The sequence below is a fragment of the Porites lutea genome, chromosome 5 (genome assembly GCF_958299795.1).
Source record: "Porites lutea chromosome 5, jaPorLute2.1, whole genome shotgun sequence".
Taxonomy (NCBI): Eukaryota; Metazoa; Cnidaria; class Anthozoa; order Scleractinia; family Poritidae; genus Porites; species Porites lutea.
Window position 1 is genome coordinate 10,571,509 of NC_133205.1, and position 19,207 is coordinate 10,590,715.

General features: G+C 40.6%; 2 protein-coding genes across 2 annotated transcripts in view; one reads left to right on the top strand and one right to left on the bottom strand.

Moving 5' to 3' along the window:
* The window catches only part of LOC140939033 (cadherin-23-like), a 55,054-nt gene extending 42,632 nt beyond the window's left edge, over positions 1-12,422 (bottom strand). Inside the window, exon 1 of the mRNA XM_073388589.1 lies at positions 12,064-12,422. Coding sequence (XP_073244690.1) covers positions 12,064-12,407 — 344 coding nt within the window. The 5' untranslated portion in view covers positions 12,408-12,422. The remainder of the gene's footprint in view (positions 1-12,063) is intronic.
* Positions 2,842-10,667, top strand: LOC140936583 (uncharacterized). The gene is made up of 2 exons (XM_073386086.1): positions 2,842-3,870; positions 10,585-10,667. Exons 1-2 carry the CDS (start codon positions 2,904-2,906, stop codon positions 10,665-10,667), a joined length of 1,050 nt encoding a protein of 349 aa, XP_073242187.1. The 5' UTR covers positions 2,842-2,903.
* Positions 12,423-19,207: the final 6,785 nt, after the last annotated feature.

Here is a 19,207-nt window from a genome sequence, read left to right on the forward strand (position 1 = left end):
AAGCAACGTTGCAGGTACCTCCGCAAAGAGCGGGTACAGCGATGCCTCTCGTGCGATATTGTGTACCTGTGCCACAACCTCTTGTGCAGGTGGTCCATGAACTCCAATCTCCCGGCGTACAATTACGATAACAGCGCCTACGGCGTCTACGGCGCCACGAATCGACAGAGCAAAGAAAAAAACTTGCAAAAAGAACTAATACAAAGAACGTATCAAGCCGCATTTTGCTGAGTGTTGTGCTAGAGAGTGTCACAACTGTCCTTAAGTTGTTGTAATTCTATCTTGGGTATAAATATGCTTTTAAAGTGGTTATTACTTAGAACAGAATGAATTGTTTTGTGACAGTTTGTCTTAGACAGATACGCGTGCAAGAAGCTGTCCTCAAATTTCGTAAGGAAACAGTTCGACCAGGATGATCATGTCACATTTTAAGAAAGCCTTTACTGGCGGTGCAAAACATACGTACTTTTAAAACAGCATGCTGATTGACTGAAAACTAACTTATCCCTTTCTCGACTTTTCCGCTCCCTCTATGTTGAGTTAAAAAGATCTCTCATCACCCTTTGTTCTTTTAATTTCTTTAGAACGATTGAATAAGCCCCCTTCAGATATAAAACACACAATAAAACGTCAGACCATATAAACCATAAACCATGCCACGTGAAAAGGTTTTTAGCAATATGGGATATCGATCAACTAATTTGCGGGAAATTGATGATGTTTTGTTAAGATCGATCGTCTCACTAAAATATGCTTTTAATTAAGCTATAGTCTTTCATTTTTCATTTTTAGAATAAAAAAATGGTTTTATACCAAAATACTGTTTGGTGAATAACCGGCTAAAATTGATTGCACAACACATTTCCGAACCCCGGAAGCATAAACCAACAAATGCCCGGGAGTATGACGCATCGTCATGTCAAAAAACTGAGAACATGTCCTAGCTTGCTTGAACATTGGGACCAAAGTCCTAGTAGGAATTTCACTTTCCTTTCGACTTTGCTCGTCCGCCTGCTTCCCCTTTCTCGGAAAACGAATAAAAAAACTTCATACACGTGCGAAAAAGCATTGAAAAAAAAAAAGACTGAACGCAAGCGAATTGTGAACCCTGGTACAGTAAGAACTGGAAGTGCGAGAATAATCAAAGAACTGTGTGACTCCCGAAAGTCTTCACATTGGCAACGTTTAAAATAAATTGTTCACGCGTAGGCAATCCCCGGGTGGGCCCTTTGAAGCTAAATGTCATATTGTCCTACCGTTTCATACATCTAGCTAGTTAGTGACCCCGGCCTGTTGACGCGGATCCATTTGCTTCGTTATGACTTTCAAATCTGTATTTATTACTAGCGCAAACGCATTTTTACTGGATAAATCTCTTCAGCATTATTACTGGCGAAAAATGTAGCAGTAGGATTATTTGATGATGAAAAGCAAGGTAGCATTTTAAAAAAATACGAGTTATAAAATCATGGCCATCTTTGGAACCTTATCAATCTTGTGACTTATGCGCTTGTCTGGCCAATATTAGGCTCGATTACTAGCCGCTGTTCGGGAAAATGAGCCCGCACTCATCCCCCCGAAAGGGTTTCGGGAGGATCAAGGACCGGACCCGCGAGACGGCGGAAATCGAGCCTAGCCACTATCTGAGAGCCTGGAACAGGCTAATGAAATCAGGGTCTTCCTACTCTACAGTTTCTTAAAATGTGCCGAAGAAGGCTGGAGTCTAATAATAATAATAATAATAATAATAATAATATTGAAATCGTCCACTACAGGAGGAATATATTCAATGTTCCATCGGGTCGCGCAGGGAAGAGTTTCATTGAAGAATTAACCTTCTGGATTAAGCAATTTAATTCAGACTCTGACTTGAACTCGGTCGCTCTTAAAGCATTCATGGTGCTCCCAACTTTGATTTTGCAAAAACCATCCGCTACTTCCAAAAGCAAGGAGCATAGTGAAGCAATAGAGCGTCGAATAGCACTCTGGAAACAAGGGGACATTGATTTGTTGCTTAAAGAAGTGAGGTTCTTTCAAGGGAAATTTGTGAATTCCAAGAAACCTAGAAAGGTTGAAGACATATCCAAAGCCTTCTCAAAGCTGGTTCTGCAAGGAAAATTGACAGCTGCTATGAAACTCCAAGATAACGAGAGCTCGTCCGGTCTGCTCGACCTATCGCCAGATGTCCTGCAAGGGCTACAGGACAAACACCCACAGGCAGCTGATATCGCAGAGGAGAGTTTGTTACATGGCCCAATTGATTATATTCCGCCAAATGTTTATGACCTCATAGACGAAGAATCGATCTACAACTCGGCAAGTAAAACCAAGGGCTCAGCCGGACCATCTGAAATGGACGAAGAGCTGTATAAGAGAATCCTGTCCTCTAAGAATTTCAAGACCGAGGGCAAAATATTGAGAGAAGAGCTAGCCGTGTTCACAAGAAATCTGCTAAGGAAATCGTACCACCCATCCTTACTTGAAGCGTTCACGTCCTGCAGGCTTATCCCGCTTGATAAGAACCCGGGAATCAGACCAATTGGTGTTGGAGAGGTACTGAGGAGAATAGTGGGGAAAACGGTCAGCGGTTTCTTAAAGGAGGAAGTAAAAGAAGCGGCGGGTCCCCTACAAGTTTGCGCTGGTCATAACGCAGGAGCGGAGGCTGCGATCCATGCAATGAGTCAAGTGTTTGTTGAAGAAGGAACGATGGAATATTGCTAATTGATGCTAGTAACGCTTTTAACCAAATGAATAGGTCAGCGGCCTTACACAATATCCAGATCATGTGCAAAGAAATGGCGCTCTATGTGATTAACACATATAGAAGCCCATCTAGACTGTTTATTTGTGGGGGAGGTGAAATACTTTCTCGAGAAGGCACCACACAAGGAGATCGGCTGGCGATGCCATGGTATGCACTTAATATATCCATAATGATACAGAATTTGAGGGATCATTGCCCATTGGTTAAACAGGTGTGGCTTGCAGACGACTCAGCTGGAGGAGGGAGTATAGTGCAGTTATACAACTGGTACAGGCAATTGAGTAAGGAAGGACAAAAGTTTGGTTACCTTGTGAATGGGACAAAGAGCTGGCTTATTGTGAAGTCTAGGGAACTAGCGGAGGAAGCAAAGAGGGTGTTTGGAGAGGAAGTTAACATAACGACTGAAGGTCAGCGCCATCTGGGAGTAGTTATTGCGTCGCAAGAATACAAAGATCAGTATTGTGAGGAGAAGGTTCGTGCATGGAAAGAGGAAATCGAACGTCCCTCTGAAATAGCGAAGAGCCAGCCCCATGCGGCGTATATTGCTTTCACAAAAGGCTACAAGTCGAAGTTCACCTACTTCATGCGCACGATTGAATCGTTTGAAGATTATGTCGATCCAATCCAGGAAGTGATTGAAGATTTACTACTCCCTACTTTGTTCGGTCAATCAGAGCCTCTCCCTAACGAGGTGCGCAGACTTGCTACCTTAGCAACGGGTCAAGGGGGTCTAGGCATTCCTGATCTGAAATCCGAGGCACCGCAGCAGTTTGCTGCCTCGAGACTAATAACCACCGCCCACGTAGATTCTATTACATCACAGAGTTCCATCATGGTGCCAGGAGAAAGATCTACGGAGGAGCTAAAGAGGCATCAACAATCACTTAAGAGAGCAAGTGCCAAAGAGAAAATGGATAGCATTGATTCAAGCCTCTCCCCAGGCCTGCTGCGTCTGGTTAATCAATCGAGGGACAAGCGCGCAAGTTCTTGGCTGAATGCGATGCCTCTCGCAGACAAAGGTTTAGCACTCAACAAGCAAGAGTTCAGAGACTCGCTACGCTTGCGTTATAACTTACCCTTAGTCGATTTACCAAGTCATAGCATATGTGGGGATAAATTCACCGTTAGTCGCGCCCTCTCTTGTAAAAAGGGGGGTTTTGTAGCGCAGAGACATGACGGTGTACGGAACTTGTTAACGACATTCATCGACAAGATCTGCAATAATGTCGAAATCGAACCACGCCTTCAACCCCTGGAAAACGAGCGATTTCATTTGAGGAGCGCTGTTACAAGTTTTGAGGCAAGGTTGGACATCAAAGCGGGAGGTTTCTGGGCAAGAGGAGTTACGGCATTTTTTGATGTTAGAGTTACGCACGTCAACTCCAAGTGTTACCAGAGCAAGCCAACATCGGAAGTGTTCAAAGAGCAAGAAGAAGAGAAGAAGCGCAAGTACCAGTAGCGGGTGTTAGATGTAGAAATGGGTTCGTTTACGCCTTTAGTGTTTGGAACCAATGGCGGAATGGGAAACGAGTGTCAGCGGTTCTTAAAGCATCTCGCAGACAAGATAGCTCAGAAAGACACCGAACTCTTAAGATCGGTACATGCATGCGTCAGAGGTTCGCGAACGCCGTTTCGTAGCAAGATAGAGCAATCATTAGACTGTAAAATAAATGTCGCTAGTGCGGATATCTGAAATACGTATCTATATGCTTTTATACTTAGGGCTTTTTATAGACACTGGTTTAGCCGTCATTAGTATAATTCGATTGCAGGATCTTAATATCTGTGCATAATGGAATTCTTAATTTTATAGAATTTTGAACTTTTATTATTAATTATATCTATTTCCTCTTCTTTTATGTAAGGTTAAGTTACTTCTATTTTTTAGAATTTGTAAATGAATAGTTTTTCTGTCTTCACTTATAATATATAGGATTGTTTTTGTTCTCTAATGAAGGACGAGGGGTTTCTTTTGTAACGGATGGAATTGTAGAAAGTGTTTTGAAGAATTAATTTAGATTTTTTGTAACAGCAGGTTGATTGTAAATAGGATTTTAATTGAGGTTTTGTAATAAAGATTCTTTTATTATTATAATAATAATAATCAACTTTATTTTTCGAGGGTGGCACTTGACAGTGTACTGATAAACTCGTGGCCCTTCCCAGTCTCCTCCCCAGTGTCTCTTCTGGAAATGGTTCGTTCTTTCCAATAGCCTACGATCAATATATTAAAATTCTAACATGACTCTGAGGCTTTCTGGTCATATTCTGTACTTGGTTTGGTTTCCTTTGTCAGTGAGCACTTAAGTCTCTTCCGGGAATTGAGATACAATGGATTCTTGAACAAATTGCAATTTTGTCCGTATCAAGGCTCGAATTGGCTCAGAGTCCTTTTAGAGTTTAAATATGTCGAACGTGGACTAATCAATGGGAAGCACTTGAAGTAAATCCAAGGAACGGTGATGAAAGCAAAGATGCTGGTTTACTTTGCTAACACTCTTGGGCTTGAGACAATAGCTCGCTTGCTCGAGACACGCCATTTTCGAACACAACTCCTACCAGACGTTTTCAACGTGAAAAGGGATAGTGGTTCTACTCAACCGATTTTACCAAAATTAAAGCGGATTCTGTTCGAGAAAAGGTCCATCTTTCATTTGCCGCGCGTAGGTTTTTAAAACGCAGTACAAATTTTCAGAAATTTTCTTTCGAAAATGGACTCCCTGACCAATTTGAGCCCTTTCTTCTCTTATTGTGAGCTTTTCTTAGCCAGCCAGCCAGCATTCAAATTTGCCGCTTCGCTGATTATGAATAATTAATGATGCCCCTGCATTCTGCGCGATGGGCATTTTCACGACGGACATAGAACACAAATTCTAACTAAGCAAACTGCCTTCAACCAACAGTCTTAAAACGCTACATTTTTCCTAATAGGCCATAAGTAAACCAGGCCTCCGAAGATTTTTATACTCTCGTCAGCCCGATAAAGTCACGGCCGAGATATCTGACACTAAGACACTGTGCTTTTAGACATGGTTTATATTCAAAGGCTGAACAGATTCAAGGAAAAATATATTCTTGATAAAAAAGACACATTATAAGCCATCGGAAACCTTCCTGGACACACATTTCATCTCGCTCTTCTTATCAAACGACGGTTAAAAATAGCTTCCTCAAAGCGGAACCCTTGATTATCCTGAGAACAACCACCTCACAAGTAGCCTACGTAGCAAGCGTTTCCATTTGGTTTCGGAGCAAAGAAAGACCGGTTTTGGCCACCCCATCTCCGCTCTTTTACTTGTGCCATTTTTCGCGCGGTCTTTGACTCTCGTTCCTTGTTCTTTGCTCCTAAACCGCACGGAAAAGCTTGCTACGCAGGCTACCTCACAAGGTACTATTTGCGACGAAAATATCGCGCAATCTGATATAAAATTGGAAATAACATTAACAGCAAGAGACTCTGCGCTCCTAAACAACATGATGCTGCCTCAGAAAAAGCAGTAAAGATAAATCTTGCCTATCGTAACACAACAAAGTGGAACCTTGAAATAACGAAGGGCAAAAGAAGCTTTACTCAAAACTGGATGGCATTTTACACAATCAGCCACTGCTTCACCAGATATTTAAAGAACCATCGATTTTTTTTTCTTACAAGAAAAAAAAAAACAAACAAATCAAAACTACGAAGGGTTTACATATGGTATCAAGCCCATGGCTCTTACAGTTGTTCCCAGTTTCTCCCAGTCGCAAAGAACCTCGACTAGCCTGGGAATCAAGACTTCCTTCGCTACCCAAACAAATCGGACAATGAAACAGTCTTGGAAAGAAAAGCTATCCGTGATACCTTCGCTTGCGCGAGCTGTTTTATTTTTGGTGAGTGACTTCAAGTGTGTGACCTAGTTTCCAGAGTCTTTCCGCGCCTGTATGGCAGGTAGCGCCTGATTGAAAGTTCCCGAGTAATTTTTTGATGTGATGAAAGTAACTGAAAGTGGACTCAAACGTCAGTGTGAGTAGCGTTTCATGTTGGGGGAAGTGCACAAGCGCATTTACCAAATTGCCACGGTTAAATATGGCCATGGTTTTTAAACCGGCATAATTCTAAAAATATGCCTCCTTCGTTTAAACATCAAATAATCCTATTAACACGCCATCTCTTCCTACATTTTTTTTTTGGCATCTTTTTGTAATTGTTGTAATCGTGTGGCAAATAAATTTCGCAAGACACAACTGAGACATGCTAAGACTTTCATGCATGTTATACGCTCTCACTGATTAACCCCATTGCTAAGGGGGTGAATATTTGAAACTCATGACGCAACGAAAGGGTTCCATTACAAAATTATAGCACGTCAACAAAGGTCATTCACTGTAGAACATCACGTATGATAACGATTTATTTGCCAATGCAATTTGGGTGGAAGCTACACACTTAATTTTGACCAGTTAAACGCTGATGACGACGGATTGAAAAATGGCTTTAACGATCTTTGGAAACAATTTTTGAACACTTTTTTGCCTTAGCTCTTTAACGAAGAATTCTCCCTGTCTGCACTGCGCATTGCAAACAACACACCTGATACTGATACTCTCAGGATATTAACTATGAAAAAAAAAAAGCACGAAAGGTTGACATTTTAAACGGTGCATTATGCGATTAATGCAAGTGCAAACGATTATGGCATCATATCACATATCATCAAACTAATTGCGCCTTCTATAAGTCACGAGTCACTCTCCGGTCCATGAGCACGAAAGCGCACCGCAGTACAAATCAAAAGCGGGGAATCTAACTGATTTCAGTGCTGTTTGGTAGATAGTCAGCAATAAATTTTAATGTATTTATATCGGACGATATAGATATATTGGCAAGTTGACAATCTGGGTAACTACTGGCACGAGTCAGTACCAGGCACGAGAGGCCACGAGAGGCCGGCATTTGAATGTCTAATATAACACTCGTGAGCGTAAAGAAGACGAACCGGAACGAACAGGTCTTAAAGATCGAGTTGATGGATTCCATCTAAAAAATGTTAACATAAATTGAAAGTTGGAATACAGTGCTTGATGCGAAACCTTTTCGGGACTTTTGGAAGCCAATTTAAACAAAACGTAAAACAAAACTTGCTAAGAACTAAGATGAAAGAAAATATTTACACGTTCTCTAAAACCTTAAAACTCCAGAAAAAAAGGATTAATATGGACCATTCAAGTTTTATTAAGCCCTCTAACAATCTTTTGAGCAAAACACTATATATTCTACAGTTAAGATCTTTATATTTACTGACTACACAGTGACTACACTGTCAGTGCACTGTATTTTGTTTATATCAGCTTACGCTCTAAAAATGTCCGCTGACCTTTATTTTGTACCATAAACATCTCATAAGAGAAATCCCGAACCATGTACGATGCCCTGCAAAGATCAGTTGTCATCTGAGATGACTTTCGGAAGTAGCGAATGCGCCGAAAATGCTGCAAACACCATCGTTTCTGAAGAACGGTAAATGTGACATAAGCGACACTTTCAACATTTTTGTTTTCCAACAGTTAATAAGCAATGACTTGTAAAGTTGAAAGGGGAAGAAAAAGACTGAACTCCAGTGATTTTTTGAAATCACCAGTCCTAAATTTGAAATGATATACCGCAACTTAAAGTGTTAACGTGCCCGCAGTGATGCATTTGCCAGTGAGCATTACTAACACCCAACGAAGTTTTGTTTTGCCCTGAAGGAGTTTGTTTAGTTTGTAAACCTAAGTATGAGATTTTCCTAACAGCAATAAAATATGCTTTTAAAAGATGCCTAATCCAGAAAGTTTGATCCTCAATATTCTTCTTTGAAATATCATCAAAATGACTCATCAGATCGCTTTTGTCAATTACTGAATTATGCTGGTGCAGCAGGTTTTTCGAAAAGCTCCGTTCATTATTGAAATCAATTGGTACCGCAAGCATTAATTAAGTTATTCGTACATGAATATTTTCGCGCCAAAAGAAACATTGCCTACATACTCTTACTTACTGCAGCCTAGTTAGTGATTCTCAACACCAAAGCCTTAAATTGCCATTTTTCGCAGAGTGCATTTGCTCCAAAGTACAAATAACATTCAAATATCAGCTCCTTTACGCAAGAAAAAGTTTCCACTTACATTCCTTGCGCACATCGTCGACTCTCACTCCGTTTACTTGGGCACGCTGTACCTCCACAACTAGGGTTTCTTATAATACGTATCGTTCGCGTTTGCGTCGCCGATGAACCGCAAGTCGCGGAACACGATCCCCAAGAGTTCCAGCTCCAGTAGCAATTAACGCGACAGCACTGCGTGTTGCAAGACACGTACCGTCTGCGCTGAGTACTGTAAGGCGACGGACAAGCGCTTCCACCGCATCTGGGGTACGTTCTAATGGACCGTTGTTGGAGCACCACCCCACCTCCGCATGTCCGTGAACAGCTTCCCGTTGTTGACCAATAATTTAAGACGCAATCTTGCCGCGGACACCATCTTCGGCGTCGTCGCCGTCGCCCCCAAGCCTCCGATCCCGGAAGATCGCTTAGAGCAGCCAAAAAAGCAAAAACAACAAGACATAGCCAAAAATGCTTCCTCATGGTTCAAAATCAAGAGAAGCCCACAGCGAAACAGCAAAAGTTCAGTCTGGCGGGTGAAACAGCACTAATTAACTAAGTCTTTTTCATCTCGTTCCCTTTTTAAACCGCTATTGGAGGGTACATGTCGAGACTGGCTACTGCCTGTCAAATTTTTGAGGTTAAATAAATTGCTGACTCCGTGTAAAATTTCAGTGGAAAACATTTCGCAACATGAAAAACGTTTGACTCAAAAGGGCAACTAAGTTACCTTTTGGACTGCCCAGCATTGCTGAAAACTCAATATTCTGCAAGTGTACCGGATGGAAAACTGAATATATATAATACGACTAGGAAATTATCGGTAGGTCATGTCTTAATCGACTCGCGACACTCTAGTAAATATGCGGTTTATGTTACTCGTGGTAAATTACCGGATCATTACGGAGATGCTTAATTAATGGTACATTTTTTCACCTAAAACTCCTTAAAGTTCAAGTCTCAATATGCATTTTCCTTCACAAGTAGAACTGCTTGGATAGGAGAAGGACTTTCGCAGGAAATAAGATAAAAAGGGTGTTATCTTCACTTTTAAACCGAGTGAGAAGTTATATTGCAGTTTACCTCAGTTGCAGGTTGCAAAAGAATACTGGACAATAACAATGACACTTTATCCAAAGATCTGTTTAGTTTGGTCTACTCAGATGTCTTGATGTAAAAGGTTCTTTTTCGGCAATAAATTGTCCGTAGGATTTATTGTTTTGGTTTTCCAGCTCTTTTTTAGATGGCCAACTACAAACATCATCAACAAGCATTTTTAAGCCATATTAATTAAAGATGTCAAGAAAAATACATAAGGAAAAGCAAATACAGATTTGTTAAATCTCTTGAGACTTGAGAGTATACGAATGAATTAACGGGTTACGGGATGAAATTGAAAGATGGTTAATCGGTGTGCTTGATTTTAAGTACCCCTGTCAAATCTATGGCCAAACAAAACAAATAAGGAAAAAGAAAACCAAAAACACATTCTCCTTTTCATAACAATCTTCCGCAAAGTTTAACTTTACGTTTTCCTTGTATATAAGCTGAGGTAAGCAGCACCAGAAACTGGACAACATTCAAAACAGCTGAGAGGTTATTTATCGACTACCTGTTAAGATCAGCTGATTATCCTAATCATTTCTGTTCTGGTATAAAACCCTTGTGTGATTGATAAATGCAATATTCAACACTTTTCAGGTGTACGGATATGGATGTCCTCTGCGGTGACTCGTGTAAGGAAGGAAAACGCTGTTCCTCTTCCTTTTCCAGGTACTGATTGAGGAATAGCTATTTTATCAAACAGTTTACTTTTAAAATCATGGGCGCGTTCCGTTCAACCAAAATTCAGACCGGTCCGACCGGGAAAAGAGGACCACCTCAAAAGGTGGACCAGTTTTTTCGAAACTTTTCCGGTTGGACCGAACCGATCCATTGAGTTTTGGACCGAAATTTCCGGGAATTTTGGTTGAATGGATCGCGCCCCATATTCACCCTAACCTTACAACAGAAATCCTCTGCTCTCTATTTATCATTTAGTTGGTCGCGAAGAAAGCGACCAAAACGTATTAGGTCTGGACCGAGGGTAAAATGGGGCGTTTTCTCTGGTCCATGAGCGCGAATGCGCATCGCAGTACACATCAAAAGAGGGGAATCTAACTGATTTCAGTGCTGTTTGGTAGATAGTAATAAATTTTAGTGTATTTATATCGGACGATATAGGAAGAATTTAGTTTGGCAAGTTGACAATCTGGGTAACTACTGGCGCGAGTCAGTACCAGGCACGAGAGGCCACGGGAGGCCAGCATTTGAATGTCTAATACCTTATTATAGGAAATTAACGCTCCATGAAATTAACGCGAATCGTTAAAATTCGCGTTAAGTCTCTTTAATTTTGTTGATCGTTAATTTCCGCGCTCTTAATTTCCAGTATTTTAACATCTTGCTTGCCTGCTTCTCTTAAGATTTTCGAACATCTAAAAAATGGTATAATTGCCAATTTTTAACTGATTTTTGCCCTAAAAAGTTCACCTAGAATTTTCGGGAGCCTTTTTTCTGGCTGAAATTTTCGAAAAGGTACTTTGATCCCTATAATTTTTCGGATCACTAGACTTTCAGCTAGGAAATCCGAACAGATGAAAAATTTGGGGGGGATAAAAATATGCCTATGTCTACCGTTTAAATACTAAAATACGTTTAACAATGCTATGTTTAAGTGTTTTTGAACTATATTCTCGTTGGGTGCCCCTGTATTATAAACGTGTCCGTAGAGTGATGCATTTGCCAGTGAGCATTATTAACACCCAACGAAGTTTTGTTTTTCCCTGAAGGAGTTTGTAAACCAAAAAAGTATCAGACTTACTAAGAGCAACAAATTATGCTTTTAAAAGATGCCCAATCCAAATAGTTTGATTCTCAATATTCTTCTTTGAAATATCATCAAAATGACCCATCCGATCGCTTTTGTCAATTACTGAATTGTCGAAAAGCTCCGTTTAATTATTGAAACATTCAAATATCAGCTCCTTTTAGCAACAAAAAGTTTCCACTTACATTCCTTGCGCACATCGTCGACTTTCACTCCGTTTACTTGGGCACGCTGTACCTCCACAACTAGGGTTTCTTATAATACGTATCGTTCGCGTTTGCGTCGCCGATGAACCGCAAGTCGCTGAACACGATCCCCAAGAGTTCCAGCTCCAGTAGCAGTTAACGCGACAGCACTGCGTGTTGCAAGACACGTACCGTCTACGCTGAGAACTGTAAGGCGACGGACAAGAGCTTCCACCGCAACTAGGGTACGTTCTGATGGAGCGTTGTTGGAGCACTACCCCACCTCCGCATGTCCGTGAACAGCTTCCCGTTGTTGACCAATAATTTAAGACGCAATCTTGCCGCGAACACGACCTTCGGCGTCGTCGCCGTCGCCGTCGCCGTCGCCGCCAAGCCTCCGATCCCGGAAGATCGCTCAGAGCAGCCAAAACAGCAAAAACAACAAGATATAGCCAAAAATGCTTCCTCATGGTTCAAAATCAAGAGAAGCGCACAGCTCAACAGCAAAAGTTCAGTCTGGCGGGTCAAAAAGCACTAACTAAGTGTTTTTCATTTCGTTCCCTTTTTAAACCGCTATTGGAGGGTACATGTCGAGACTGGCTACTGCCTGTCAAATTTTTGTGGTTAAATAAATTGCTGACCCCGTGTAAAATTTCAGGAGAAAACATTTCGCACCGTGAAAAACGTTTGACTCAAAAGGGCAACGAATTTACCTTTTGGATTGCCCAGCATTGTTGAAAACTCAATATTCTGCAAGTGTACGGTATTTCTTCAGCAACGGAATCGTTCGAATGGAAAAATGAATATATACAATACAACTAGAAAATAATAGGTGGGTCATGTCTTAACCGACTCGCGACACTCCAGTAAATATGTGGTTTATGTTATTCGTGATGAATTACATGATCACGGAGATGCTTGTGGTGCAACACCACAAACATTTTTAAGCTTTTAAAGATAGTCAGAAAATTATTTTCTAAAGCAGATACATAATCTTTGTTTCTACAGGAATAGCGAATATAAAATTCTTAGGAAGCCTGCGGCTCCTCATTTTTTGACACGCCAAAATACTTTGTCTAAAAAAAAATAAAGGTTAGAATCTTCCACTTCCGACAACATCATCCTCAAACTTCTTCACTTGTAAATTGGGTCTTTAAGGGTATTGTATACACGCGCTGCGTACCTACAATTAAAGTTGTTGTGCGCATGAGCAACGACAGGTGTTTACAAACATGCTCTTTCTTTTGGTCACATTAAGCCGAGAGACTCTCTCTAGGAATGAAAATGGTTGTTGCTAGCCATTTTCTGTTCTGCTAATGCTCTGGATTGTCGTTTTGTGTTATCATAGACGGAGAACGCCAGTCTTCAGGAATTGAAAACTCCGCCAACTAACCAATACTGGAATTTATTAGCCAGTCATACTAGACAGTTACGAATCGCATTATGCGTGGAGTATAAAAAGACATAGCCCTGACAACATTGAATTAGCATGTATTAAAAGAAACTAGCGCGCTATATTTTTCATGGGAAGTCCTGTAAATTAGTCTTTGTGTATGTAAGAGACAACGAAATAAATGAGCTTGGGGATCGTGCAACACGGAGCACAGGTCAGTGCCAGACACGAGAAAGAGATTTTTTCGATGTCTGAAATTATACATGTTGGGATTAAAATATGAACTACCCTACTGTAGGAAATAAACGTCCCAGCATGAAATTAAGGTACTACTACTGATCATATTTGAGCCTATCGGCATTTTTTCTCTTTTTGTCCCTCATAGAACATTTGTGTTATACACCAAAAAATCAGGCAAAAACACTTTGCCATTTGCTTATTGGTTATTTTTTTCCCTCTCATTCTTCTTGCCGTCAGGATCAGTTGCAATAGTGCCTTTATTTGTACATCGTATCCCTAAAAACTTTTGGTTTAAAGGATTCTTCGATCTCTTGCAATCAGTTGGGTAGAGACTGGTGGGGTAGGGTGAAACTGACTTCAAAAAAGAACTCCAATGATCCATTTAATTCACCACTCATAGGTGAATTTGGAGAAAAATACTGCAACTTAATTTAATGTTCAATTGCCCGTCAGGAAGAAAAACCGAGTCATAATGCATTTGCCAGTGAGTGTTACGAAACCCTTACGACGTCTCGTTTCTTCGAAAAATGAGATTAACTAAAATTAAGAAAATGATCGTCATTAGATCGTTTCACTGGAGTTAAGGTAGAGCAGGTTTTCAAAAAGCTCCGTTTAACTTCGAAACAAGTTGAAACCATAAGCATTCACAAGCATTAATTTAGCTTTTGGCACATAATAATTTTCGCACCATCAGAACAAGCATTGCCTGCGAGCTCTTGGTTCTTAACCCCGAATCTGTGTTTAAAAGAGCCTATTTGCTCCTAAGAACGAGAAGCCCTTTTGCAGTTTACCTCAGCTGCATGTTGCAAAAGTATTACTACACAAAGATCCAAAGATCTGTTTAGTTAGGTCTACTCAGATGTCTTGATGTAAAAGGCTCTTTTTCAGAATTAAATTGTCCGTAGGATTTATTGTTTTGGTTTTACAGCTCTTTTTTAGATGGCCAACTACAAACATCATCAACAAGCGTTTTTAAACCATATTAATTAAAGATGTCAAGAAAAATACATAAGGAAAAGCAAATACAGATTTGTTAAATCTCTTGAGACTTGCCGAGTATGCGAATGAATTAACGGGTTACGGGATGAAATTGAAAGATGGTTAATCGGTGTGCTTGATTTTAAGTACCCCTGTCAAATCTATGGCCAAACAAAACAAATAAGGAAAAAGAAAACCAAAAACACATTCTCCTTTTCATAACAATCTTCCGCAAAGTTTAACTTTACGTTTTCCTTGTATATAAGCTGAGGTAAGCAGCACCAGAAACTGGACAACATTCAAAACAGCTGAGAGGTTATTTATCGACTACCTGTTAAGATCAGCTGATTATCCTAATCATTTCTGTTCTGGTATAAAACCCTTGTGTGATTGATAAATGCAATATTCAACACTTTTCAGGTGTACGGATATGGATGTCCTCTGCGGTGACTCGTGTAAGGAAGGAAAACGCTGTTCCTCTTCCTTTTCCAGGTACTGATTGAGGAATAGCTATTTTATCAAAGAGTTTACTTTTAAAATCATATTGACCCTAATCTCACAACAGAAATCTTCTGTACTCAATTTATTACCTAGTTGGTCATGAAGAAAGCGACCAAAACGTATTAGGTCTGAACCGGTTGTAAAATGGGGTATTTCAGAGAAGCATTTTATAACGTTTTTCTTTCGCTCGGTGTATGAGGCTCGCGCGCGCTTGCATAATTCCGCGACACACGAAAATCCGCGCTACGGGTTTCGCACCAGTTTTAGGAACAGCGAATTAAGTTTAAGGAAGAGAAAGAAGCCTACTCTATGAGTTCTATATGTTTTTCATCATACAGGTATGCATTTTTGCGCTAAACTGATCAGTATTAGGTTGTCGTAGTAACACTTAATGGTTAAGTTGTTTAGAATGTTAGGAGTTCTAGAGTGCTAACAAAGCACATTTAAGTCTACGAAGTTCAATTAACCGGAATAACTTAGAGGATCTATTTAACTTACATTTCAGTTGCACAAGTTCGAGTCTCGCTCCGCCGGCGTGGACAAGCGGGCCTCCGCAATTAGGCCTTCGGAAAAGGCGCATCGTTCGAGTTTGCGTCGATGTACCACAGCCAAGGCAAGGGCCTCAAGAAGTCCAGCCCCACCAGCAGTTAACAGGACAACAACATGTGTTACAAGACACGTATCGTCCGCGTTGAGTACTGTAGTTAAGACGGACAGGCTGTTCCACTACATCTGGGATAAGTTTGTATGGACCATTGTTGGAGCACTACCCCACCTCCGCATGTCCGTGAACACCTTTTCGTTGTTGACCAGTAATACAAGACGCAATTTTGCCGCGGACACCATCTTCGGTGTCGTCGCCGCCAAGCCCACGATCCCGGAAGATCAATTAGAGCAGCCAAAGAAGCAAAAATAACGAGGCATACCCAAAAATGCTTCCTCATGGTTCACAATCAATAGAAGTGCACGGCGCACAGTGAGCGTTACTAAAACCCGAAGAAGTTTTAAGTTTCCCTGAAGGAGTTTGTTTAGTTTGTAAACCAAAGTATGAGATTTACTGTAAAATGAAATAAATATGTACTTTTGGAAAATGTCTTATCCAAAAAGTTAAATTCTCAATATTCTTCTTTGGAATATCCTCAAAATGACCCATCAGATCGCTTTTGTTAATTACTGAATCTGCTAAGGCAGCAGTTTTTCGAAAAGCTCCGTATAACTTTTGAAATGAATTGGTACCGCAAGCATTAGTTAAGTTATTCGCACATGAATATTTTGTCACCAAAAAAACATTGCCTACATACTCTAGCTAACTGCAGCCTAGTTAGTGATTCTCAACACCCAAGCATTAAATTGCTGTTTCTCGCAGAGTATATTATTTTGCTCGCAGAGTATATTATTTTGCTCCAAAGCACAAATAACAGTCAAATATCAGCTTGTTTAGTTGAGTTTAAGTAACAAAACGTTTCCACTTACATTCCTTGCGCACATCGTCGACTCTCACTCCGTTTACTTGGGCACGCTGTACCTCCACAACTAGGGTTTCTTATAATACGCATCGTTCGCGTTTGCGCCGCCGATGAACCGCAAGTCGCGGAACACGTTCCCCAAGAGTTCCAGCTCCAGTAGCAGTTGACACGACAGCACTGTGTGTTGCAGGACACGTACCGTCTGCGCTGAGTACTGTAAGGCGACGGACAAGCGCTTCCACCGCAACTAGGGTACGTTCTAATGGACCGTTGCTGGAGCACCACCCCACCTCCGCACGCCCGTGAACACGTTCCTGTCGTTGACCAAGAATTCAAGACGCAATTTTGCCGCGGACACCATCTTCGGCGTCGTCGTCGCCTCCAAGCCCATGAGCCCGGGAGGTTAATTATCGAAGACCAAGACGCAAAAACAACAAGACATACCCAAAAATATTTTCTCATGGCGCACAGGAGAGGGAAGTGTATCTAGCGATGGCAAAAGTTAAAGTGGCGACCAAAATCGTGCTGGAATTACTCAACACTGGTTTGTATCACGTGCTTTTTTGCAAACTGAGGTATCACCGCTGTCAAATTGTGCTAAGATAAATAAATCATGTGAAGTATTGGTTCCGTTTTCAAAAACTTTGACGCAAAATTTTAACTCCGCTGTTTGGTGAAACAGGAATGTCACGTTTTTTTTTTTTTGGTGGGGGGGAGGGGGGGTATGCACTGACATCCTGTAACTACTCTGCTAGAGCTCTAAACTTGTAAAAGATAACGTTAATTTAGAGAACAGATCACATGCCACATCGGGGACCATTTGTGCTGGGCGACCGTAGCTGCAATGCTATTATGAGCGCTTCCAAATTGCTGATGTATGCCTGGTTCTCCTGTGACACAGTTAGTTATATTACAATGAAATGCACTTTTGTTAAAAAAGTTAAAACGTTTTTGTTGATTGCATACCAACATCATAAATGAAGAAAGTTACTGGTTGTGATGGGGACTCCACAATAATACAATGAATAGTTCATCAAATTTTTCTACAGAATGGTCAAAAATTAAAATAAGGTTTGTGCCCTTCCTGACAGCATTAGGGACAAGGGTCAATTCAACACCCCTTAGGTAATTCATACCCCTTGGATTCCTTTCGCAAAGTAAAACTATTCCCCACAAGATCAAAATGTCGCGAATTACTGTGTTTTTGTTTCTCCGTGTTATCGTCATAATAATTTGCGAGTTCATGGGGCATTTAGGGCCGCACTTTAAATAATTTGGCACTTGCCCTGGCTTCAGATAAATTTTGACCAAATCGATATCTCAAGGACACGGAAGTAATAAAGAAGCCGACCGAAATCTACCGGAGTGTGCCGACTTTTTGCAAAGCTTACCACAATTTGTAACGATTTACAACGCCTGGATTCAAATAGTTTCCTGTTATGTTGGTGGTCTTTTTCAATCTACGTATTTCCGATTTATGTTTATTTATTCTTCCCTGATTTTTTTTAATGAAAGACTGCTAGTTTGTAACAAAAACCTGACTAAGCATAACCACTGAAAATATCGTGACCTAGCTTAAACGTGCTGTGGCAAAACCTATCTAGCCAAAGCTTAGTATGAAAGAGTACAAGTGTTCATGCTTTTTAAGTCTTTATCATGGCGAGATTTATGCAGCTCACCCATAGTATTCAAGGAGCATGGTATTTACTGACGTTCATGGTGATGTAATATTTGGTCTTTTACTTTACAAATATGGACGAGAAATAAAGCAATGTGGTTACGGGTTTACGAAAGTCGTTTAACAAGCGTGTCAGTATGTAATCGTTGAATTGCCGAGGATTAATAGTAGTGGAATGTTTAGGTATAAGTGACTCTCTGCGGTTTTTGTCAATTAAAAGAAAACAATGTTAATCAAGAATTTCAGCGTGGAAACTGTTTATGAAGCGGAGGGCTCGCTTATTTTAGTGAAACTGTTGCGAAACTGACGAGTTGCCTTTCCACAAATCTGAGCAGGTGACACGCGTTATTCCAGTTGATGATCATCAACATATTTGGTGCGTAATAGGGATCTTTCTAACTCGTCAATGTACGAGTGATTACGTGATCTTACTAACGGAACTCGTATTGCGTTCTTACAATTCAGTCGCCGTTCTCAAGTGTTCAGTTTTGCAAGTCCAAGCAGATCTAAGACCAAACACATTCATCTGCTTCCAAGAAACAGCAAGGGTTAAGGAAAACATCCTAGATTAAAGTTTGTTACCATCTGTGAAATATTATAGCGGGGTCTTTTTAAGAGAAGGTTGGAAACAGGACATCAATACATTGAATGGATGAGGAACAGGTGCTCTACCACTCACAGATATCTTTTAATTACCGACAAGTGGATCAGTATTGTTCTAGTCTAAAATAAAGGAAGAACTCAAAGATCTTATGAAAGGTCAATTCTGGTCTACAAGTTATAGCTGACAAGTACTAAATACTAATTATATATAGAGAAATCAATTTCTCCTGCGTCAGATTACCAAATACAGGCCAAAATTTAATAATATCAGGGTTGTGTCGGTCTCGCACTCACAGTCATATCGGTCACACTATCCAGTTTCAGTTGGAGAAAAACGTTATTGTGGGTCATTCAGTCAAACTCCTCGGCCGGTACAAACGTGACTTGAGACTTAACGTAATTCTATACGAG

Excerpts from the sequence above, each read along its gene's own strand:
- LOC140936583 (XM_073386086.1), top strand. The coding sequence starts at position 2,904 with ATGCCATGGTATGCACTTAATATATCCATAATGATACAGAATTTGAGG. Across the intron at positions 3,871-10,584 it reads TTTACCAAGTCATAGCATAT|GTGTACGGATATGGATGTCC; the intron begins GTGGGGATAAAT and ends AACACTTTTCAG.